The 25,105-nt window shown below is 44.2% G+C and overlaps 1 protein-coding gene across 1 annotated transcript in view; it reads left to right on the forward strand.

Moving 5' to 3' along the window:
• Positions 1–25,105, forward strand: part of MLPH (melanophilin) — a 643,600-nt gene that overhangs the window by 591,108 nt on the left and 27,387 nt on the right. Inside the window, exon 12 of the mRNA XM_030209662.1 lies at positions 18,729–18,786. Coding sequence (XP_030065522.1) covers positions 18,729–18,786 — 58 coding nt within the window. The remainder of the gene's footprint in view (positions 1–18,728; positions 18,787–25,105) is intronic.

Raw genomic sequence — 25,105 nt, forward strand, 5'->3', positions numbered from 1 at the left:
GGTGCAGTTGCACCATGGAGCAATGCAAAGGCATCATAATGTCCTCATTTTTGTTTTCCATTCCTTTCCTAATAATACCTAATATTCTATTTGCTTTCTTAGCTGCCACTGCACACTGAGCAGAGGGTTTCAACGTATCATCAATGATGACGCCTAGCTCCCTTTCCCGGTCGGTGATTCCTAATGTGGAACCTTGTATTACATAACTATAATTTAGGTTTCTCTTTCCCACATGCATCACTTTGCACTTGCTCACATTAAAAGCCATCTGCTATTTAGATACCCAGTTTCTCAGTCTTAAGGTCCTCTTGTAATTTTTCACAATCCTCTAGCGATTTAACAACTTTGAATAACTTTGTGTTGTCAGCAAATGTAATTACCTCACTAGTTACTCCCATCTCTAGATCATTTATAAATATGTTAAAAAGCAGTGGTCCCAGCACAGACCCCTGGAGAACTCCACTATCTACCCTTCTCCATTGACCATTTAACCCTACTCTCTGTTTTCTATCTTTTAACCAATTTTTAATCCACAATAGAACACTACCTCTTATCCCATGACTCTCCAATTTCCTCTGGAGTTTTTATCCAGATACACAATATTGGCCAACTCACCTCTATCCACATGTTTCTTCACCCCTTCAAAGAAATGTAATAGATTGATGAGGCAAGATTTCCCTTCATTAAATCCGTGTTGACTTTTTCTCATTATACCATGCTTTTGAATGTGCTCTGTAATTTTGTTCTTTATAATAGTGTCTACCATTTTGCCAGGCTCACCGTTCTATAATTTCCCAGATCTCCTATGGAACCTTTTTTTAAAAATCGGCGTTACATTGGCCGCCCTTCAATCTTCCAGTACCATGCTTGATTTTAAAGATAAATTACATGTTACTAACAATAGTTCTTGAATTTTATGGGGGGATAGCTGTTCCCCCAGGTTCAGTCTGGTAGTGCCATTTGGTGTTCCACTCACCAGAGAGAATCACTAGAAGGCTTAACCCTGTTATCATCTGACTCGAGGTGTAGGAGTGCTCCCTAATACCCATTCCAACCCAAGGGAATAGATACACCTTTAAATGTTATATAACAAGGAAAGAAGGTAGGTTTCAAAGATATATAGTTTTATTTGTCAACTTACCAAAGTAATACAAGATGATTAGATACACAAGCAGGTGTGGAGGACCGACGGGCAGCATGGCACGCCTATGGAGATCTCCACCCACATACATTTGCTGACAGCCTTGTATACTCTTTTGCTTGCATTCAAATCAATAGGCTCTCATACACTCCTATGATAACCTTGTTTATGCAGATGCCCCCCCCCCCCCCTTTTTTCACCTAACCGCAGATGCTCCTCCGGAACCTCTTTAGCAGATGGTCCAACACCGTTCCCTTATCTTATTTGGGACTTCCCTATTCTCTTGTTGCTATCTGGTACTTTCCTATTTCTTTTCTTGAGTTAGGATATTTCACAATTTTTATCAACTGTCAGTAACTGCTTCTAGCTTCTCGGTTACAGACCAGCCCTTTTGATTTTTAACTTGGCCAAAGTTTCTAAGAGGCCTGGTCCTTCAGGCTTGGCCTTCCAACATTCCGGTAGCTGCCCCTGGCTGTATCATATCTCTACATTCTGCAAGTTCGTTTTTCAATTCTATCAGTATTGTTGGGATGAATACCATTCGGTCCAGGAGATTTGCTACTCTTCAATTTGTCAAATTGCACCATTACATCCTCCAAGTTTATAGAGATTTCATTCAGTTTCTCTGACTTGTCAGCTTTGAATACCATTTCTGGCACCGGTATCTCACCCAAATCTTCCTCAGTTATGATCATTTCTCTTATTTACCCATGATAAATCATTTTTCCTTTGTCCTCATAGGATAGCTTTTTCTTCAACCTTCCAGCTGCCAAAAAGAATTAGCTTAGGAAACACTTAACACCAACAATACCAAACAACTCCATCAGCTCTACTATAACCCCCTTTATTCCCTCAGTCATTACCCACATAATAGTTAGCATAATAGTTACCCCAATTGATTATCTCCCCCTCCCTCCTTTAATAAACAGTAATTCTCTTCACCTCTGACTTCTTTCTGTCTATCCCTCTTTAACCGTACCACTTGGGGGTCTGGTTTCCTCACCAAGATCCCCCTCCACCCCCACTGGGTGGGTGACACAGTAGAATTTTCTCCCAAACTGAGAGTCTACCACTTCCACATAATGTTAAGAGCCAGAGTGGCCTATTTGCGACTCCCGGTACTGATGATTGATGTGCTCTCGCACCATGGGATACACTGGGCTATAGATCAAATAGGTGGGTCAGGTCACATCTATTGGAAAATCTCCTCCCAGATTCAAGTCTCCCTCTGCATTTCCACAGTTATCACCTGGAAGGGGACATAGGGTTATCACAGCCGCCACATTTCCTATACCAGGTGTTTGAGGTAGCGGTTTGCATGACTTAGTTTTGGCAGTTTTTCTCCACCCACTCTCCCTGGCTCTATCCAAGGGTCTGGCAGATATTTCTCAGGAAGTGATGCATTCAACAGTCTCTCCTCCCTGTCCTCAGTCACCACATGAGGGAGACATTAAGAGCTACTGGACCATCCACATGCAACCCTCACATTTCAGAGCAGTCTGGCCACCTCAGCACTTCTTACCATCCCCTCTGCAGACAAAGTCAGGTCCATCATTCCTGTAGCCAAACACAGGTAGTGTAACAAAGTACTTGGTCTAGGGAGTCTAGACCCCATGTCTTTAGGCATGCTATGGGGAGGGGTGGGGGGGGGGGTCCTAATGGCCCTGGTAGCTAACTTTAACCTCTAAAGGGGATCTTCCATATTTTTCCCGGAGATACTCAGGAACAGCAGTAGAGCCCATCCTCATTACCATGTCTTCCTCTTAGATTTGGATGTTAGCGCACACCGGTGGCACCACCCGCACCCTCCCTCTTCCAACACCACCAGATTCCTTTGGGCCTGCAGTGGTGTTTAGAGGACTAGGCAGGGTGTTCTAAAGTCCTGAGTCCCAGTCTCTGGCCTCTCCCACCCCTGAAGAGTCCTCTATTGTTCTCCAATGCTTCAGGCTTCAGGTCCCACGAACTTCGACTAGCCCACAAGAACTCACTGACTCAGTGCGCTCCTCCCCCAGGACACCCATTTTTCCAACACCTGCCTCTCCGCCTTTCAGGGATTATGGTCCAAATGTCAACAGTCTGCTGCCTCCTCTCCCGTTGGGACCTCCATGCCCCCCTCATGTTAATGAAATTGTTCTCTGAACTGATAACAGTGGAGCTGGACAGGCATGGGGGCTCTCCTGGTGTCACATTGGGAACACACAACTCTCTCAACACTCTCCCCAGCCTCCACCATCAACTCAATAGTCACTTTTAGTCTGTGTGCCATCTCAGTTCAGAATGCCGACAACTCACTTTGGCCCATCTAACTTGCCTGCACCAAGCATGTATGGTCCTGCTGTATTGATTTCACTTGGCATGCTTTATCCAGGCCGCTGTCTCTAGCTCCTGCTTCTTTGGGTGCATCAGCCGTCATGAATTGGCATGATCCTGTTTCAAACTGCTCTCTAAATTCCGTGCCAGGGCAGACTAGATCCTAGGAGGCTGGGAGGTTTTGCCACCACTGCTCAGGTTCTCAAATAGTCCAACTGCAAGAAGTCCACTCACACACTGTCTTTTTTATATCTATATCTATATCTATCTATCTATCTATTTATATCTATATCTATATTTATATCTATATATCTATATTTATATCTATATCTATATATTTATCTCTCTCTCTCTCTCTCTCTCTCTATCTTTATATATATATATATATATATATATATATATATATATATATATATATATATATATATATATATATATATATATATATATATAAACAGGTCAGCTTTACTAACAGGAAAAACCATACAAAGAATTCATGGGTATCGACTTGAGAAGTCAATAAATCAAACATGATAATATCTGAATCCTCTCCCTCCCTTCACTATCAATCTTTCCACATCTGCCTGGCAGAATAACCCAGGGCTGCTTTCTTTGTCTCAAAAAAAAGAAATGTCCCACTGGGCTTTTCTCCAGCCACTGGACTCATCCACGGACCGGACATCTCGGTTGCCTGTATACCTCTTGAGATGACGTTCTCCTCATCCATCTCTGTCTCCAGCAGGTGGCTCCGCTGCTTTACTCTCTGGGTTCCAATCCTGTTCCCTGGAGTCTTCGTGATTCCCTGTGTTTCTCCCCCCCCCCCCCCAATCTTACCCTGCTACTAAACAGAGACACTTCTTTCTATGTTAGCCCCAATTTCTTATTGAAAGTCAAGACACCACCTTAGGTCCTGTTAGGGGTTTAGGCTACCAAAGACCACTCTCTCAGCCCTGCAAGTGGTTTTATCCTATCCAAACTCCACCCCCATTCATAACCAGTGCGAAATCATATTTTTCATTACCATACCAACTGTATTACCCGGTCACCTCCCTCCCCCCATCCAGTAAGGAAGATAATAAAGCTGCCATCTGCTGGCTCCACCCCCCCCCCCCCCCAATCAGCCCAACATTCATGCCAACTCATCCTGTCTGTTATATGCAACAAGCTTCCACCTTAGTAATCCCCCTGAGAAACTCTCTCAGCACCAACTCCTATCACTATCCTCCTTAGAGGGTTACATCAGTTTCTTAGATAATCAACTGCAGAATCAAGGTTTTATGAATAGGCCTGTTGAAATAAAGAAGCTTTTTTTAGATGTTTGCAAAATGGAAGCAACAGATTACATGAACATAATAAATCCATGACAAAGTATTCCACAATGATGGACCTTCAGCAATTAACAGAGAGCTCCTTTATGCATCCACCCTGATTTGTTTACATGTTAGAATGTCAAGAAGGAACTACTTGCTAGATCTTAGCATACAGGTTTGAGTATAGACCTTCAAGGTGGCAGCAAGACAAGAACAAGTTTTATCCAGGATCACTTTAAAAATTAGCATATCCTCCAGAATATAGGCAACCAATGTAACAACATCAAAAATGATGTAATGTGTTCAAACTGAGAACATCCATAAATCAACCTAGTAGTTGCAATCTGAGCCACTTGAAGTGCTCTTAAAGAGGATTTTGTAAGACCCAGAAATACCAAATTACAATAATCAAAAAGTAGATATACAAAACTACTGTTTGAAAATGGGCAGGACTCAAGAAATTCCGTAAATGTCTAAGCATTTTTAAATTAACTTTTAACTTTTGGACTTAGACATCCTTTCAAAAATGCCCCTCCACATGTATCAAGTGTTAGGTGAGACGGGTGCATTTAAACCATTTGCAACAATATTTTGCAGAGTTTGGTCTTTTCACCTCAGATGTTTATTCTTACCTTCAAATGCAACGTTATGTGCATTCCTTAGACCCCAGTCCCCTGGTTTCTACATGGCACCCAAAATTGTGCACCAAATTTTAGAGCGCTGCTAAATTAATTGGTTAATAAGCTCTTAACCATCAATAATGCAACCAATTATTGATGTTAATTGGCAGTCATTAGAAATTGTGCATGCATCTGGCTGCATGCTATTCTATAAGGCAGAGTGTCTGTCTAATTCCCATAGTGTGTATCCCAAAAGGGAGTGTGGCCAAGGGAAAGGCATGAGCATGTCAGTGGTGTTCTAAAAATTTACATGCGTAGTTATAAAATACTGCCTCAGCGCACCTAACTTGGGTGCCAGAATTTACACCAGGTTTCTGGTATCAAAATTTAGGTGTGGGAATCAGCATTACGAGCCATTCTATAAAGGGTGTGCACCTTTATAGAACAGCACTTGGCACCGATTTTTGAGCACAATTTATAGAATTAACTCCAGTGTGTATAAACCCTGAGACACAGGAAACCTCAGTCACTGCATTATATTTAGATTCTACTACTACTACTACTATTTAACATTTCTAAAGCGCTACCAGGGTTGCGCAGCGCTGTACAGTTAACAAAGAAGGACAGTCCCTGCTCAAAGGAGCTTACAATCTAAAGGACAAAAAGTGCAGTCAATCAAGATTGAGGCAGTCTAGATTTCCTGGATAGAGGTACAATGGTTAGGTGCCAAAAGCGACGTTGAAGAGGTGGGCTTTGAGCAAGGATTTGAAGATGGGTAGGGAGGGGGCTCAGTTGAAGGTACCATTATGTTATCATCATAAATACATACAAAGTAAACTGCCAAAGATAAATTATGAACAGTTGGTGCAAACATGGTCAGCGGAGTTGCAACATGATATCGATGAAGACCATCTGAAAAGCTGTTTAAGGAGTGCAAAGAAACTGTCACCCAATGGTTTGTACTGGGAGCTACAATATACATTTTTGTTGAGACTGTACATCTCCCCTAGCATGGCATTTAAAGCTGGATTTTGAGAGGATGATATTTATCCAAAATGTAAGCAGGCTGCAGCGCATCTAAGCCACATGTTTTGGTTGCGTCCCAAGCTACAATCTTTTTGTACATACTTGTGTACATGTATCTAAGCTGTAGCAGAGTAGAGTTCTACCCTCACCAACTATCTTGTTTGATAAGCCTAATGTGGCACTGCCTCTGCACAAAAGGCGGCTTGGTTTTCTGAACAGATTGGTCTTGATAGCTATTAAAAGTATACTTATAACATGGGTAAATAGTGACCCACCCTCACTCTTACAGTACAGAATGTTGCTGATCACTTTGTTGAATTATGAGAAATTGGATTTGTGAGATATGACTACACACCAAGAAAAACAACTGCAACAGTCTTGGGAACCCTTTTGGAACTCCCTATTGTCCTTAGCCCATAGTAGAATTTTGAATGTGCAATATGGACATTGATTTCCAGAGCCTTGCTACAAGTAGGTTGCTTGGGAGTTGGGGGGGAGGGGAAGGGGGAATTGTTCATAAAGTAACAAAAATAAGTTTATTTTATGACGATGATATTAAAATGAAACTGTTCATAAGTGGTTGATTTATGGGTGTAGCCAAATAAGATTCACCACCTTCCCTTCAGCCGGACCCAGTCCTTCCTGCAGTTCCAGCACTTCCGTGTCTTCCTCACCCTCTCCCACCTTCACCGCAGCGCTTGCACTTTGCTATCGGCGCTGCCTGGCAGCAACTCATAGACATGGCATCTTGCTCCGGGGCCTTCCCTCTGCCATGCTGATGCAACTTCCTGTTTATGCAGGGCGGGATGCAGCACAGGGAAGGCCCTGGAACAGGACACCACTCCTGTGAGTTGCTGCCAGGCTGCACCAATAGCATTAAATGCAAGCACTATGGTGGGGATAGGAGAGGGTGAGGAAGACAGTGGGGTGCTGGCCCTACAAGAGGAGGGGGTTGAAGGGAAAGGAGAGGTGCTGGACTTGTGGGGGGGTCAGGAAGACACAGAGGTGCTGTAATTACAGTGGGTTAAGGAAGACATGATGATGCTGGGCTTGTGGGTGTGGGGTAAGGAAGACATGGAGTTGCTGGCTGAAGGGAAGGGAGAGGTGCTGAACTTTCAAGGGACGGGGTTGGAGGGAAGGGAGAAAGGTACTGGACTTGTGAAGTGGGGGTCGGAGGGAAGGAAGAGAGGTGCTGGATATGTAAGGGAGGGCTGGAGGAATGGGATAGAGATGTGGACCTGCAAGGGGAGCTGGAGGGAAATGAGAGAGATGCTGGATATGCAGGGGGGTTGGAGGGAAGGGGAGATGTGCTGGATACGTAGAGGGGCTGGAGGGAAGGGGAGAGGTGCTGGATACACGGGGGGGGGGAGGGAAGCAGAAAGATGCTGGATTTACAGGGGGTTGAAGAAAAAGGGAGAGATGCTGGATATGCATGGTGATTGAAGTAAAGGGAGAGGTGCTGGATATGCAGGGGGTTGGAGAGAAAGGGGAGATGTGCTGGATATGTAGGGGGGCTGGAGGAAAGGAGAGATGCTGGATGTGAAGGGAGTTGAAGAGAAGGGGGAGAGGTGCTAGACATGTAGGGGGCTGGTTGAAAAAGAAGTGCTGGACACGTATGAGAAGCTGGAGGGAAGGGAGAGAGGTGCTGGATTGCTGGAAATGTAAGGGATGGCTGAAGTGAAGGGAGAGAGATGTGGACCTGCAAGGAGGGCTGTATCGAAGGGATAGACCTATGGAAGTGGGAGGAGGGAAGGGAGAGGGATGCTAGACAAGGGGATAAAGGAAGAAGGGGTCAAATGATGAACCTACAATGGGAGAAAGAGCCAGATGCATAAGGGAAGAGAAGAGAGGAAGAGAAATTGATTGGGGTGGGGACAGAGAGGAGAGGGACATATTGATGTGGAGGAGGGAGAAAGGGGACATAGGGAGGTATATAGATGATGAAGGGCATTAGGTGGGATCATGGGGACAAGGGACACAAATATGAGATGCTGTATGGGGATGGCATATGGGCATAGATGGACAATATAAAATAGAAATCAGAAACTTAACTAACTCAAGATTTAAATATACAAACAGTGAAAAAATAATAAATAAAATGAAATGATATGTGCTCAGATTTTGGTGTTACACTTAAATTCAGGAGCTGAGATGTTATAACACCTTTCCATACATCATAGCACACCCTGCCTCCTCCTGATAAGTTATAGCTCAATCAAATCTTCAGAATAAAACAAAAATTGCTGATACAAATAGCGCTATTACTTAGCTTAATCAGAAGGTTTGATGTAGTCAGTGGTGTATATAAATCGTTTCATGCAGATTCCTGGTTAGTGTATAGCTATTTTATAATGCAAAACTTCTTCATTCAAAACATCCAATAAAGACAACTCAACTTCCCAAGTTTCCTACATGGGCCATGTTTTGCCAATCTAGCGGCATCTTCAGGGGAACTCAAGATACAGCATCTTCAGAAGGAAACCTTCTCCAAACCGGTCTTGACCGGTTTCCTTCTGAAGATGCTGTATCTTGAGTTCCCCTGAAGACGCCGCTAGATTGGCGAAACATGGCCCATGTAGAGAACTTGGGAAGTTGTGTTGTCTTTATTGGATGTTTTGAATGAAGAAGTTTTGCATTATAAAAAAAGCTATACACTAACCAGGAATCTGCATGAAACGATTTATATACACCACTGACTACATCAAACCTTCTGATTAAGCTAAGTAATAGCACTATTTGTATCAGCAATTTTTGTTTTATTCTGAAGATTTGATTGAGCTATAACTTATCAGGAGGAGGCAGGGTGTGCTATGATGTATGGAAAGGTGTTATAACATCTCAGCTCCTGAATTTAAGTGTAACACCAAAATCTGAGCACATATCATTTCATTTTATTTATTATTTTTTCACTGTTTGTATATTTAAATCTTGAGTTAGTTAAGTTTCTGATTTCTATTTTATATTTATACTAGTAAAAAAGCCCCGTTTCTGATGCAAATGAAACGGGGGCTAGCAATGTTTTCTTCTGTGTGCGTGTGGGAGTGTGTGTGTCCCTGCCCTCTGGCCTCTCTCCCCTCCCCCCTCTGAGTCCTTCACTGTTACAGAGCCAGCAATTTGATTTCGTGCTCTGCTGTTTTCCTTCACTGACTGTGTTACAGAGAGGGCGGGGCAGACACTCATAGGGAAACCGGATATCTCGCCCCCTTCACACTTTCGGCTGGAGGCTTCATAGAACGTTGGTGTTGCTTTTTATATAGAGAGATATAAGAAACTGACCTTAGAAATACCCAGTGTGTATACTCATAGATGGACAATGCCTGACAAGGGGGTGGGGAGAAGAGGGATATGGCATAGAGATACAATGCTGGACACTGGAGAGGGGGGTATATGGACACAGAGGGGAGATACCAGACAAGGGAGAGAATAGGAACACAGAAGAGAGATGCTAGGCATGGGGTGCATAGGTGCACAGAGGAATGATGATGGATGCGGGGATATGAACACAGGGGAGATACTGGACAAGGAAATATAGGGAAACACAGATGGGAGATGGATGATGGACATGGAGAAAGAAGAAATGTGAAATAGACAGGAGACCCTGGCAAGTGAGTTAAGAGAAGACAGAGGGAAGCAGTAACTAGAGACTGGGACCAATTGGGCTCATTTTCGAAAGAAAAAGACGCCCATCTTTTGACATAAATCGGAAGATGGACATCCTTCTCCCAGGGTCGTCCAAATCGGTATAATCGAAATCCGATTTTGGACGTCCCCAACTGCACTCCATTGCAGGGATGGCCAAAGCTCAAGGGGGTATATTGGAGGCACAGCGAAGGCGGGACTTGGGCGTGTCTAATACTTGGATGTCCTTGACCCATAATCGAAAAAAAGAAGGACGTCCTTGAGGAACACTTGGATGTTTTCACCTGGACCTGTTTTTCTTACAACTAAGGCACAAAAAGGTGCCCAAATTGACCAGATAACCACTGGAGAGAATCGGGGATGACCTCCCATTATGTCCCCTGTGGTCACTAACCCCTTCCCACCCTCAAAAACATCTTTCAAAATATTTCGTGCCAGCCTCAGATGTCATACTCAGGTCCATGACGGCAGTATGCAGGTCCCTGGAGCAGTTTTAGTGGGTGAGTGCACTTCAGACAGGCGGACCCAGGCCCATCCCCCCTTACCTGTTATGTTTATGGAGGAAACAGCGAGCCCTTCAAAATCCACCAGAAACCCACTGTACCCACATCTAGGTGCCCCCCTTCACCCATAAGGGCTATGGTAGTGGTGTACAGTTGGGGGTAGTGGGTTTTGAGGGGCTCAGCACACAAGGTAAGGGAGCTATGTATGTACCTGGGATCAATTTATGAAGTCCACTGCAGTGCCCCATAGGGTGCCCGGTTGGTGTCCTGACATGTCAGGGAGACCAGTGCACTACAAATGCTGGCTCCTCCCATGACCAAATGGCTTGCATTTGGTCGTTTCTGAGATGGACGTCCTTGGTTTTGAAAATAGCTGAAAATCAGAAACAACCATGTCTAGGGACATCCATCTCTAAGGACGACCAAATTTAAGGATTTGGACGTCTCTGACAGTATTTTCGAAACGAAAGATGGATGTCCATCTTGTTTCGACAATATGGGTTTCCCCGCCCCTGGATCGGGACTTTTTGCAAGGACGTCCATATCGAAACGTGGATGTCCCTTTTGAAAATGCCCCTCCACATGATTTGAAAAATAAAATGACCAGACAACAAAAAGGTACAAAAATTATTTTATTTTCTATGTTGTGAATATAATATGTCGAATTTGGAATGTACATTTTGCCAGAACTGGTGTTAAACATGGCTAGGGTCCAGGGCAGAAATCTAGGATAGGACCCCAAAGTCCAGGCTGCATCATCAGCTTCCAGCAGGCTTGGGGCTTTCTATGGCCAGGGAACCAAGCACAGTTTCCCTTAGTTGCTACCCCTAACACCATCCCTGGCATGTGCCATCTTTGTATTTTGCGCAGGAGGAAATGCCTTTCTTGTTTCTCTGATGTTGTACTACATGCAAAGTCTGATTTCTTGAGGTTTCTGTTTAATTTATGTTTCTAGAGTTTGTGGTCACTTATTCTGTATTTGGCATTTGTGTTCTGTGTGTGTGACTGAGATATTCTGTTGACATGAAGTTTCTATGTAGCATTCTGTAGTAATTTGGTTTGTTCAGCTTTCCCGATAAATGTATTGGTATTTTAGGGCCCCACTACAATATTTAAGGCACTGCCTTTTCATAGATAGGATCCTTGTCTTGGAAGTTAGTGCTAGCATGGTTAGATGTGCTCTAGGTTCTGAGTGACTTTTGTTTTATAGAATTTTTTAATTACTTTATAATATATCTGTTATTGAGATTACACTAGAAACCAAAATGTCTTTGTATGGTGAGTTTTATGGGGAAATGTCCTTGCTCTGCTCTGTATCCATTGTTGGTGGAGGGCCAGGAGGTTCTCTGGATGCGCAATGTACCATATGTGTGTTGGAGGACCATGGCTCAATGGGACTGAAGAGTGCAGTCTATTGTATTTCCCTTAGCTCTCAATTGGCCTACAGCCACTGAAGCCTGCACTGCTACCCTGGAAGTGAGGTAGAGGTCGAGCATGGAGTGGGGTAGGGACAGAGCATGGGTGCATCAGGTTGCTGTTTTTTCTCTTTCAAAAAGTTAGGAACTCTAGAGCCCACCCATCCAACCTGTTGACCCACCCAAAAATTGCCTTCTGGCTACACCTCTGGGTTGATCTGAGTATTTACAATGCTACCATCTTATCTGAATAAAATGAATTATACATAAATATTCAGACTCAGGTCTTCCCCCATTACAGAGGCTTTACTATGTTGCTATTACATCTCAGAAGCATAGCAGTTCTCCAATTGGAAAGGCTCCAGCTAAAATTTTCTCAGTTTGAATGTCAGGGCCGGTCTTAGCAAGTGCGGGGTCCTATGCAGACCAATTTGATGGGGCCCCACCCTAGCCCTGCCCCCATCCTAACTCTGCCCCCACTTAGCTCCACCCCACCCTAGCTCCACCCCCACCCTAGCTCCAGGGCCGGCCACCCCTCCCTCCGAGCTCCCGGGCCGCTCCCTCCGAGCTCCAAGGCCCCCAGCTCCAGGGCTTCCCCCCCTTGGGCTCCCAGCTCCAAGGCACCCCTCCCTCCCTCCCTCCTGGTCATTTTTTAACACCCCCCTCCAAAATCCAGTACTAGGTATGCCGAGAATACAAAACACTCAGGACCTATAGAGCAATTCTACCATACCATAAGCAGTCATTTCTACGAATCACACAAAGAAAAGGAAAACATCTTAAAACACTATAGTGAGCACTAGAACATCAATTCACCTATTGTAAAATGAAACCAGACAGAATAGTACAGATCGTCGATCCTGCACAGTCAATGCCAACTGAAAGCCATGTCTTTTTCACAAACACAGATACACCCTAATCCACTATAAAATAAGTAGTAATATTTAAACTTTCTATTTAGACAAAAATTAAACTGAACCCCCAAGATGCCAGACTCTGCATACAATGCAACACCACAGAAACAGAAAATGTCCCCTAGTACTGTGCAAAATATAAAGACAGCAGATGTAAATTTGAAAAAAAAAATAACAAATACCAATCACCACTTTACAAATTAACAAATAGAAATAAAACAAATATAGAACATAAAATAATACCATTTTATTGGACTAATAGATTTAGCTTTCAGAGGCCAAAACATCCTTCCTCAGGTCAATATAGTATAGTACTGTTACAGTATCCTATCCTGACCTGAGGAAGGGGGTTTTGTTCTCCGAAAGTTAGCCAAAATGTATTAAAATTAGTCCAATAAAAAGATGACCTTGTTTACATGTTCTATTATAAACATTTATTAACACATCTAAAATACTACTTTATCCTAGAGCAAAAAAATATATATTTTATTTACAGTTTGTTGTCTCTGGTTTCTGCTTTCCTCATCTTCTTTTCACTGTCTTCCTTCCATCCAGCATCTGTCTTCGGTCTCTCTCTGCCATCCAGTGTCTGCCCTCTCTGCTGTCCCCTCCATCCAATGTCTGCCCTCTCACCCTGCCCCTTCCATCCACATCTGCCCTCTATCTCTGCTCCTTCCATGATCCATCCACCAACTGCCCGTGTCTGCCCTCTCTCTCTCCCCCATCCATTCATTGTCTGCCCTTTCTATCCCTTCCATCCACTGTCTGCCCTTTCTCTCTGCCCCTTCAATCCACAATTTGCCCTCCTTCTCCCATCCATCCAGGGTTTGCCCTCCCTCTTGCTCCCCCATCCAGGATCTGCCCCTCTCTCTGCCCCTTTTTTCAGCCCCCAGTTCCAGCCCCACTATCCCACCAGTCCCCCATTTCAGCCCCAGCCCTTTTCTCCCACCAGTCCTGAGCTTCAGCCCCCCAGCCACTTCTCCCTGTCCCCTTTTCAGTCCCCAATTTCAGCCCCTGCCTCCAGTCCCAGTACTAGCCCCCTTATCCCACCTACCCTCCTTTTCAGCTCCCGAGTTCCAGCCTTCTTCATCCACATGCCTTGTATTAGGGCCCCCCCTTTTCAGAACCATTCTCCCACCTGACCCACGCATGCCCCATTTTCCCACCAGCCACAGGCATGGCCCCATTTTCCCATATGGCCCCTTCTCACTACTACTACTACTACTTAGCATTTCTATAGCACTGCCAGGGTTACGCAGCACTGTACAAGTTTAGACAAGGGGAAGGACAGTCCCTGCTCAGACCCCAGTGCCAGTCTCCTTCTCCCATCCAAGAACCCCAGTCCCCTCCTCACCCTTCCCCTTCAACCATCCAAGAACACCCCACCCCCTTCTCCCATCCGTGAACCCCCTCCCCACCTCAGCTTTAGAAATGTTAAGTAGTAGTCTCCTTCCCATTTGAGAACCCCCTCCCTACCCTTCCCCCACCTGAGAGCCCCCATCCCACACACCCTTCTCCCATCTGAGTCCCCCCCCCCGACCCACCTACCAACTCCGTTCTCCTGCCGCTGCCGCCGCCCCACCCTCACTGCCTTTAAAAAAAGAATTTGGAAGCGCTGGAGGGACAGGCAGCGCCTCGCGTCTGCCCTGCTACTAAAAATCTCTTCAACGTCGTTGGGCCTTCTCACATTGAGTCCCGCCCGCCCTTGCGGTAATTGGAAATTACCTCAAAGGAGGGCGGGACTCAATGTGAGAAGGCCCAACGACGTTGAAGAGATTTTTAGTAGCAGGGCAGACGCGAGGCGCTGCCTGTCCCTCCAGCTCTTCCAAATTCTTTTTTTAAAGGTAGGACAGGGTAGGAGCAGCGGGAGCGGGACACCCCCCACCCGGTGACATCCAGGGCGGACCGCTCCCACCACGCCGCCGTCGCGCGCCGTCCGAGGGAGGGAGGACTGAAGCTCAGGCGGTCAGGGTGGGGCCCCCCTGAACGCGAGGCCCTATGCGGCCGCCTCGGTCGCCTCACCTTAAGACCGGCCCTGTTGAATGTAACTAATACACTAGAGAGTTCTGTCGACTAAGTTACTTCTACATAAACTTTACTAGCTTCCTTTGTGGTCTTACAGAATAGAGGCACTGCTGAGTTTTTTCTTTTAGAACTATACAGTTTAACTTTTTCATTGGGAAGATATCTATGTTTCCAGATGTTTCTAAAAGGACACAGACTAGAAGGAAAATATGTCTAACTTTTTATCAACAGGTCTTGGCTCTGGGTGCAGCATTTCAAATATTCTTGTAAATGTTTAATTTCCTTGGAAAATTCCAGATATGTGTTCTATGAGCCTTCACAAATGCATTTTTTCTGAAGGGAAAGGTGTCTCTAATGAGTGAATCTAATTTCTGTAGTCTACTGAAACACAACCTTTAATATTATTTTAAAATGTTATGATTTCCATCTTCTTCTGGATTTCCCCATTTTGGTCTTGTCAGATTGTGAGCTATTATAGTATTTCACTGACTTTCTTTCTTTTTTCTTTCTTTTTTTTTTTTTTTTCTTGTTGTATTACCTATGGAAGTATTTAGAAGGTTGATATACTTCTCCTATTCAAAGTTGCATTTTCTTTGATGTACTTAACATGTCTTTATTTTAAATAATTTTATTAACAGCCATGAGGTATAAGAAAATGCATGGATTTTAAATCCAATGACATGATATTCAACCCTATTTAGCCTTATGATAATAGTGAAATGCTTTCTGGTGACATAGGGCCCTGTTTACTAGAGATGCCCATAGCAATATATGGGTGTCTCTAGCGTTTAGCTTGTGCTAATTTTATCAAACACTAAAAATGCTAGAACACCATAGTGAACAGGGCCCATAGTGGTTTCAATTAAGAGAGAACTGTGAGCGCAACACTGACTGCTTGGATAGATGAGTAATATATGGTTAAATAGAAGTATGTTACTGTTTAAGTTCATGTATATTCTAGAGTTTTTACTGTGTTTCATGTGGTTTGAGCCAATTGGCAATGCTATATGTTAAATATTTAACAAACATAAAGTAAAAAATATATATATTCCAACCATTCAGAGTAGATATTTCTACTGCAACATCATTGAGGGAAGTGATATGCAATAGTTTGAATATTATGAATTCAAAACTTGCACTGATTGAGCTGCTTTAACAGATGTTAAATCATTTACTATACAGAACAACTCTTTAGTATGGTTCAGAGCAGGGGCAGCGGAATGCCATTTTGTTTTTGGGGGGGGGGGGGCAAGCTCCACCCCCAGCTCTGGCATCTCCCCTTACCTTCCATCCCATAGTCACCCCCCTTCCCACAGCATCCAGCATTCTTCCATACCTTTGAACCCCCCCCCCCCCCATAAGTGCCCAGCACTTCGCTCCTCCCCTCTCCTGTAGTCTCCAGCATGCCTCTCTTTCCCTACCCCCCCACCCCCCATGGTGTCCAGCACATCTGTCCACCTCCCCACCCCCTCTCCTATGACATGTTTAGTGCACCTCCCTTCCACGGTGCAGCAATACTCCAACCAGCAAAGCACCAAAAGCATAGAGGCTGGAGGGCACGGGGCTTTGAGCATCTGTGCATGCTCAAAGTCTGTCTGCTCCCTCCCCCTCCATACTTCCTCTTTTATGCTCAAGGCCCTGAGCCTGCCAGCCTCAATGCATTTGGTACTGTGCCGGTTGGAGTATCACCACTCTTGAAGAGGGAGGTAAGGTACTAAAATCATTGCGGGGCGGGGGGGGGGGGGGGGGGGAGGCAGGGAAGGTAGAGAGAAGGAGAAATTGGAGCAATGTTCCCTCTAAGCAGTAAAGTTGACATGAGCAAAGGTTTTCTGTTACATTGCATTGTGAGCACTTTTTACAGACATCAAACACACAAATGTAAACACTCGCAAGGAAGCTGGAAAGAATTCCATGAGCCATATTCTGCATGCTTTCCATCCTTATTCGCCTGTAGTTTAACTATGTAGTAGCTACTCTGAATTATACTCAGCTGATGTATAGTGCAGCTTAGAGGAAACACTGCTCCCTCTGTACAAGCACCACTTTTAACAAAATAAATAAATTAAGGGACAGTAGGGGCACTTTTGAACACAGCAGGGAAAAGACCCTTCACTGTCTACCAGCTGCCTCCCCAGTACCTCTGAACTATAATACACTTCAGGGAATTATGTACCAAAAAAATCAAAATAATGCATGGAAAAACAATGCAGCATATTAAACAGAAAAGTATTTGCAACAGTCTGGAAATATATGCAGGTACTTTAATACTTGGCTGTCTGTCAGCCATAGCTCATCCATCCAGCATCTTCCCATTAGCCATGATGTTCAGCAACACTATAACACTATAAATGATCTAGAGATGGGAGTAACAAGTGAGGTAATTAAATTTGCTCACAAAAAAGTTGTTAAATCGCAAGAGGATTGTGAAAAATTACAAGAGGACCTTACGAGACTAGGATACTGGGCATCCAAATGGCAGATGACTTTTAATGTGAGCAAGTGCAAAGTGATGCATGTGTGAAAGAGGAACCCGAATTATAGCTACGTAATGCAAGGTTCTATATTAGGAGTCACCAACCAGGAAAGGGATCTAGGCATCATCATTGATGATATGTTGAAACCCTATGCTCAGTGAGTGGCAGCGGCTAAGAAAGCAAATAGAATATTAGGTATTATTAGGGAAGGAATGAAAAACAAAAATGAGGACGTTATAATACCTTTGTATCGCTCCATGGTGCAACCGCACCTTAAATATTGTCTGCAGTTCTGGTCACTGCATCTCAAAAAAGATATAGTGGAATTAGAAAAGGTAAAGAGAAGGGCAACAAAAATGATAAAGGGGATGGGACAACTTCCCTATGAGGAAAGACTAAAGCAGCTAGGGCTCTTCAGCTTGGAGAAAAGGCGGCTGAGGGGAGATATAATAGAGGTCTATAAAATAATGAGTGAAGTAGTAAAAGCCATTAGCTTAGCGGGGTTTAAAAAAGGTTTGGATTGCTTCCTAAAAGAAAAGTTCATAAGCCATTATTAAAATGGACTTGGGAAAAATCCACTGCTTATTTCTAGAATAAGCAGCATAAAATGTATGGTACTGTCTTAGGATCTTGCCAGGTATTTGTAACCTGGATTGGCCACTGTTGGAAACAGGATGTTGGGCTTGATGGACCTTCGGTCTGGCCCAGTATGGCAATAGGTATGTACCTATGAACTTATAACAGAAAGCCTTCAGCTCAGTTAGCCTTTAGTAAGCGTTTGAGTTACCAAAGATTAGGTACAGCTAAAATGGAGGTGCTCTCTGTATTAGCTGTACCTAATAAGCCTGCATGATGAGAAATGGGGAGGTCACAGCTGCTCCTTGAAATCTTGTGTATGATTGTTTCTCACATACTACCTGGGCATCGCCAGTCTTTTTAAAGACTTGTGCCTGGTTTTACCATTCTCCTTTGCAAAACTCTCAGTTTGCTTTTGAGCTACAATTATATACTGACTCCTGGGGCAGGCAGTATTGCTGAAACACGGTGCCATGTCAAGTCCACTTTAATAAAGGATAAAGTGTTAACATTTACATCTCATCTCCTTAGGTTTTTGGAAGGGTCTTGTTGATCATGCTACTCTCTTGCTCCAGTATTCTCCTTATTATAGCAGATCCTGTTTCTCCACCTTGGTGGCCAATCCCTATCCAATTTTTATCACCCGCAATTTTAAAATGTGAATGATTTATTTAGTTCTTCAAACTTTTGACTATACCAGCCAAAATAAATTTGGATTCTTAAATTGCAATAGAGAGCGTTTGACTTTGACTAATAACCGATGATCTTCTTTCAGGTTCTGTCTATGCAGCAAGCCTTAAGAAGAAAATTTAACATTCCCATTGATATGCCAGGTAAAAAGTGTGTCTGTAAGCTAAGTTGCTAGTTTAGCATTTGCCATTGTGTGTTAGTTTAACATTTTATGTATTTATTTATTTTTAAAACTTGTAACCCACTTAGCACACTGGAGTCTTTTTACCAATATATGCTAATGATTAGCGTGCACTATATGATAAGATGCCTATTATATTCCTATGAGCATCTTATCATTTAGCGCGCACACTAGCCCCCCTGTTTACAAGGCCATGTGGCAATGCCAACACAGCCCATTCAAAATGAATGGGCTGTGTTGGCAGTACTGCACCGCCAGCTCCTAGCACGGCTTTGTAAACAGGGGCCTAAATCTGTTGGCACACCTTAGTAAAAAGACCCCTAAGCAACTTATAATTAAAAAAAAACATACATAAAATTCCATTAACAAAAAAAGACTAACATAAACCAACAACTTGACAATCTTTCCTAGAGAAGTCTGTATAAAAGGGGTCCACACCTAAATAGTCATTCATAACTTCACCTATTTAGGTACCAGTAAAGAAACTAAGTTTAATTTTTTCTTGAACAATGATTTAAGTGATGCTCATTTATTTATGTTAACTGAGTGCCAGTCTGGAATGAAATTTATAATGTAAGCAGTTAAAATGGAAGATTGGTGTTCCTAATGCTCAGAACTTACAAACAGTTAAAGCTAAATTGCCTGTTTATTTTTAGAAAAATTACAGAAATTACATCTAGATGTGTTGTGTTTAGTTTAGTTCAACTTTCAATTATATACATTAAAGTGGTTTACAGTCTCAAAAACATATAAAAAGATATTCCAAAGATTAAAGATACCAGACATGGAGAGGCATTTTTAATAGTGCATCTAAGTTGACTTGGGATGTTTTGCACTAAACATTCTAAATCCGAAAAGGAAATATTCCCATTTTCAAAAAAAAGAAAAACATATATCTTTAAAAAAAAAAAAACACTGTTTCAAACAAGTTTTTTTGCTTTGTCCATTTATCTTTTTAGACCATTTTCAAAAAAATGCACAAGTTAAAATGCACAAAATCAAGCTGTTGAGATGTAGGAGGAGCTAGCATTTTTAACATACTGGTTCCCCAGACATCCCAGGAGAGCAGTGTGGCTCCCTAGGAGACACTGCTGTGGGCTTCATATAAATGCTCCTTTATCTTGTCTGCTGAGCCCTCCAAAACCCACTACCCCAACTGTACACCATTACAATAGCCCTTATGGGTGAAGGGGGCACCTATATGTGGATGCAGTGGATTTCTGGTGAGTTTTGGAGGTCTCACAGTTTCCACAAGTATAACAGGTGGGGGGGGGGGGGTATGGGCCTGGGTCCACCTGTCTGTAATACACTGCACCCACCACTACACTACTCCACAGACCTTCATGCTGCTCTAATGGACCTGGTTATAACAATTGAGGCTGTCATAGAGGCTGGTGAGTATTATTTTTATTCACATTTTTGGGGCTTGTATGTTAAAAATGCTAGCTCCTCCTACATCCCAATGGCTCATCTGTAGCGCTGGCTTGGGCATGTCATCTCCTGGGACCCTGCTATTTTTCTTTTTAACAAACTTCTTCCTGGGGCCAATGAGATGGTTGCCTCTTCACGAGGCAATGCTTCAATGTAAATTGTCTCACAATTGCTTGGGTCTGGGAGCTCATTTTCAAAAGAGAAAAACATCCCAAAAGTGCTATAAATCTGCAAATTTAGATGTTTTTCTATTAAGTCCATCAGAAGTGTGTTCAAATCACAAAGGGGCATGTTGGGGCCTTTTAAGGGTGGGATCTAGGTATAAGTTGGATGTTTCGGTCCAGACCTGTTTTATTAACAAACTAGTAAAAGAGGCCCGTTTCTGAGCAAATGAAACGGGCGCTAGCAAGGTTTTCGTCGCCAACACCCTCCCTCCCTGGCCAACCCCTTCGTTGTTCTGCCATTGCTCCGCCCCCAACGTCATGACGTTTGACGCAAGGGCAGGGCCCGGAGCGATCCCCCCCCCCCCCGCCTCCCTCCCTGCCAACCCCTTCGTTATTCTGCTATAGCTCTGCCCTCGAGGGCGGGCCCCGGAGCGATTTTGGTGGCTTCACCACCACGAACCTTCGAACCTTTTTGAAGGAAGTCAGGGCTTGGCTTCACTGACATCAGTGTCCTCAGAACGTTGAGGGTGAGTTTTATTATAGTAGATATGCCACAAAAAAGTGCCCTAAATGACCAGATGATCACTGCAGGAATAAAGAAATGATACCACCTTACTCCTTCATTGTTCACTGACCCCCTCCCACCCCGCAAAGATATAAATGAAACAGTACATACCAGCCTCTATGACAGCTTCAGATGTTATGGCCAGTCCTATTAGAGCAGCAAGCAGACTCCTAGAATAGCATAGTGGTGGGTGCAGTGCACTGTAGAGAAGGTGACCCAGACCCACAATCCACTCTAACTATTACACTCATGGTAGAAAGTGTCAGCCTCCCCCCCCAAAAAAATCCAAAACCTACTGTACCCACATACAGGTGACACCAGCCATAAGGGCTATTGTAGTGGTGTATAGTTGGGTACAGTAGGTTTTTTGTGGGTTTTCAAGGGCTCACCATACACTATAAGGGGGTAACAGTGAGATGCGTACCTAAGACCTTTTATGTGATGTCCACTGCAGTGCCTCCTAGGGTGCCTCGCTGCTCTGCTGGAATGCCTGTGTGGCCAGTTTACTAAGAAAGCTGGCTCCTTCTACATCCCAATGGCTTGATTTTGTGCGGTTTTCACTTGGATGTGGGAGAGGTTTTTTGGAAAATGGTCCAAAAAGATAGACATACTAAGCACAACACCATCTAGGAAATGGTCATTTTCAAAGAAAAAGATAGATGTGTTTATGTTTTGGTCATTTTCACTACTTGAATTTTAGATGTTTTCAGCAAAACTTCCAAAGTCGGATTTAAACATCATATCAAAAATGCCCCTCTAAATGGTATAATATGGTATGATACACTTGTGAAATGGAGAAGCTATTAGTGGACCAGCAACGAAATCTGCAGAAGTGGGAAAAGTATGGTCACCTTTGCTTGGGCTAGTTATTTCTGGTTACTTTGTGAGGTGCTTGGTGGTGTGGAGGAATGAGGTGGTTGGGTTGGGTGGGACCAGGGATTTTTGGGTACGTACTGGAAAAGGGGGAGGATTGGCTGTTATTTGTAAACAGTGGTTATTTCCCCTTTTTTTTCTTTAAAAAATGAAGGTATTTTCAGTTTGGTTCTGTTGTTAAATATGGGATTGTTTACTTCTGTAGCAAATGTGTTGTTTTTCCATTTTCTTTTATTGGATATATCCCATTTATCTAATAAAGTTACCTTTCTAAATTAAAAAAAAGAAGTTTTTGAACTAAGCTCTGAATAAAACTATATTTAGGAGAACTAGAATTTAAAGCCTGGAAATCTAGATTTATTGGGGATTGATTTTCAGATGACTACTTGTTGTTTCTTGTGAGTTAAAGATGTGCCTACCATTCCACTGGTGACCTCCCATCCCTATTGGTGGCCATAATCCAATTTCCCCACTCTATCACATCCATCCTGTGTCTAGTGTCTGTTTTCTGAGCCTGTTTTGAAAGTGTAGCAGTGTATTTATTGGTGTGGTGTCTCTATGTTGCAGTGTGTGTTACAGTGTGCTGGTATGGTATGTTTGTGGGGGAGGTTGTGTTATTCATTGGTGGATGGGAGCACACTGGTGATGGTGGTTGAACAAGTGGCCCGGTGATGGGTGAAACTAACACAAATGGATAAGGTGAGGCCTAGAGGGAGGAGAGGAGATGAAGGAGGTCATATCCCTATGAAAGAATATACAGATCCAGGATCATGTTCCTGGTCCTCACAGATGATAAGTGCCTTCCTGCCTGTTGTGCGAACGCGGTCTTCTCTTTTTTCCGCGTGAGGAGAAGGTGCACTATTTTTTGTCCCCTCCTCACTCGCCCAATTCTTGAGAGCGTTTAAGTGCCTTTTGACTATTTTTCTCCTTTTTCTTGTGGCTCCTTTATTTGGGCCTTTTTTCAAACCCATCCTTTATTTTCCGTAGATTTATTTTGCCCAGGTTTAAGTTTCTTCTTTTTCTGTCGTCATTGGGCCATTTTTAGGCCCTGACTTTGGTCGGGGTTTTCCCCTTTCTTTTTTCCGTGTCTTGCCCCTTTTTTTAGGCACCATCGAGTCATTTAATTTGGCCGATGAGGTTTTCCCGTCCATGTCCATGAACACTTCCAGTGACTTCAAGCACTGTACCCAGTGCAATCGGACTTTCTCGGGAAAAGACATCCATTTTTTGTGTCTGCAGTGTCTTGGGCCCGACTATAGCCCAGCTGTGTTCTCTGTCTTCACATTAAGAAGAGGACCCAGGTTTCCCGAGAGGCTCAATGATAGAGGAGTTTTGGAGCTAAGTCTGGTTCCTCGACGTCAGTATCGGTATCGAGGTCGAAGGCGTCAGCATCACAGCAGCGTCGTGAGCATCACTAAGCATGGCTGCTTTGAGACCCTTAGATAATGGGAGAAGTGAGGCGTCGAGTCGGTCTCCAGCTGTCCTGGCCCTCCGGGACCGCCCATAGTCGGACCCGACCCTGAGGTGACGTGAGGATTTGATGTTGTCCTCATCGGCACCAAGGAGCCTTTGTGACACATTTAGGCAAAGGCCAAGAAGCATCATAATTGGTTACCCTTGACACATGGTGCTGGGAGCTCCGGGGCATCGAAGGACTCGGCACCCGATATGCATCGGCACTGGGAGGATCACTCTTCCTCCATACAAGAGGTGCCGATGCTCCTGCATCGACCCTAGCAGTTCTGCAACCTTGGCCTCAACCGGCACCCTAGCTTTTCCCGGTGTCAGCCCTTGATCAGCTCCCAGAGCTGCTGGATGACCTTATGCAGCAGTGTGCATCAGTATCTCGGGTGCCTGCGCCTGCCATACCTACCTTTGCGGCCCCACCTGGCCCTCAGCCTGCGCTTGCGGCCCCAGTGTCAATTGCCACCCAAGCCGGTACCGCCTTGATGTCAGTGGAGGAAGCTTCACTGAGTTGAGATGAGAGCCAGCGTTTCGTTTCCGCTCTCAAGGGCACAGTTCCTCGGCATCAAGGCAGGTTCAATCTCAGCAATCCCATAGGGAGATACTGTCTGACACCAAAGAGGAGTGCTCAGGGTATTCAGAGGAAGATCCCAGAAACTTCTCCTCAGATGAGTCTTATGGGATCCCCTCTGAACCCTCCCCTCCACCCGATAGGAGACGGTCTCTGCAGGAGAGCCTTTCATTTTCATCTTTTGTTAAGGAAATGGCTAATGCCATTCCATTTCCTTTGGAAATGGAGGATGAGCTCAGGGCCAAGATGCTCAAGGTACTGAACTACACATCTCTTCCTAATGAGGCTGTGACTGCCCCTCTCCACGAGGTACTCAAGGAAGTCCTCGTCAGGAATTGGGAGTCCCCTCTGTCTGTCCCTGTCCAATACTGACACCCAGTATTGGATCCACAGTGAACCTGGTTTTGTTAGGCCTGTTATCTCACAATTCCATGGAGTCCGCTCTCAAAAGAGCTAGGAGTACTAGAGACTATGCCTCAGTGCCCTCAGGCAGAGAAGCTAGAACCCTGGATTCTTTTGGGAGAAAGATGTACCAGGCTTCAATGCTCATCTCCCGTATACAATCCTACCAGCTCTTCACAAGTGTCTGCTTGCGAAACTTGGTGCAACAACTGTTGGACTTGGTGGATGCACTCCCTACGGAGCAGGCCGAGCCTTTTTGCCAGTTGGTCAAGCAGCAGAAGGTGTGTCAAAAGTTCTTGGCCAGGGGCACTTATGACATTTTTGCTGTGGCATACAGGATCTCTGCTCAAGGTATAGCAATGCGCAGACTCTCATGGCTGCATGTTTCCGACTTGGAACATTCTGTTCAGCAGCAGTTGGTGGATGCCCCTTGCGAGGGGGATAACATTTTTGGAGAGAAGGTTGAGGAGGTCACTGACCAAATCAAGAAGCATACTGATACAATCTCTTTTCTCTCCTGTCAGGCGCCTTCTGCATCCACCTCCTCATCTAGGAAGGTTTTTTGCAAGCCAAGGAGTGGTCCCTACTACTATTCTAGGCATAGGTACACCCCTGTGGCTCGTTAGCCTATTCAGGCTCAGCTCCAGTGTGCTCATTCACATCAACAGCGTGCGCCTAAGCAGAGGGATGAACTTTTGACTGGCTTCTTCAGAATATAGCCGCAGTAAAAGTGTGCATCCAGGACGACTTGCCGGTCGGGGGGAGGCTCAAATTTTTCCACCAAAGGTTGCCTCTTATAACCCCTGACTGG

This window comes from Microcaecilia unicolor, chromosome 7 (genome assembly GCF_901765095.1).
Source record: "Microcaecilia unicolor chromosome 7, aMicUni1.1, whole genome shotgun sequence".
NCBI lineage: Eukaryota > Metazoa > Chordata > Amphibia > Gymnophiona > Siphonopidae > Microcaecilia > Microcaecilia unicolor.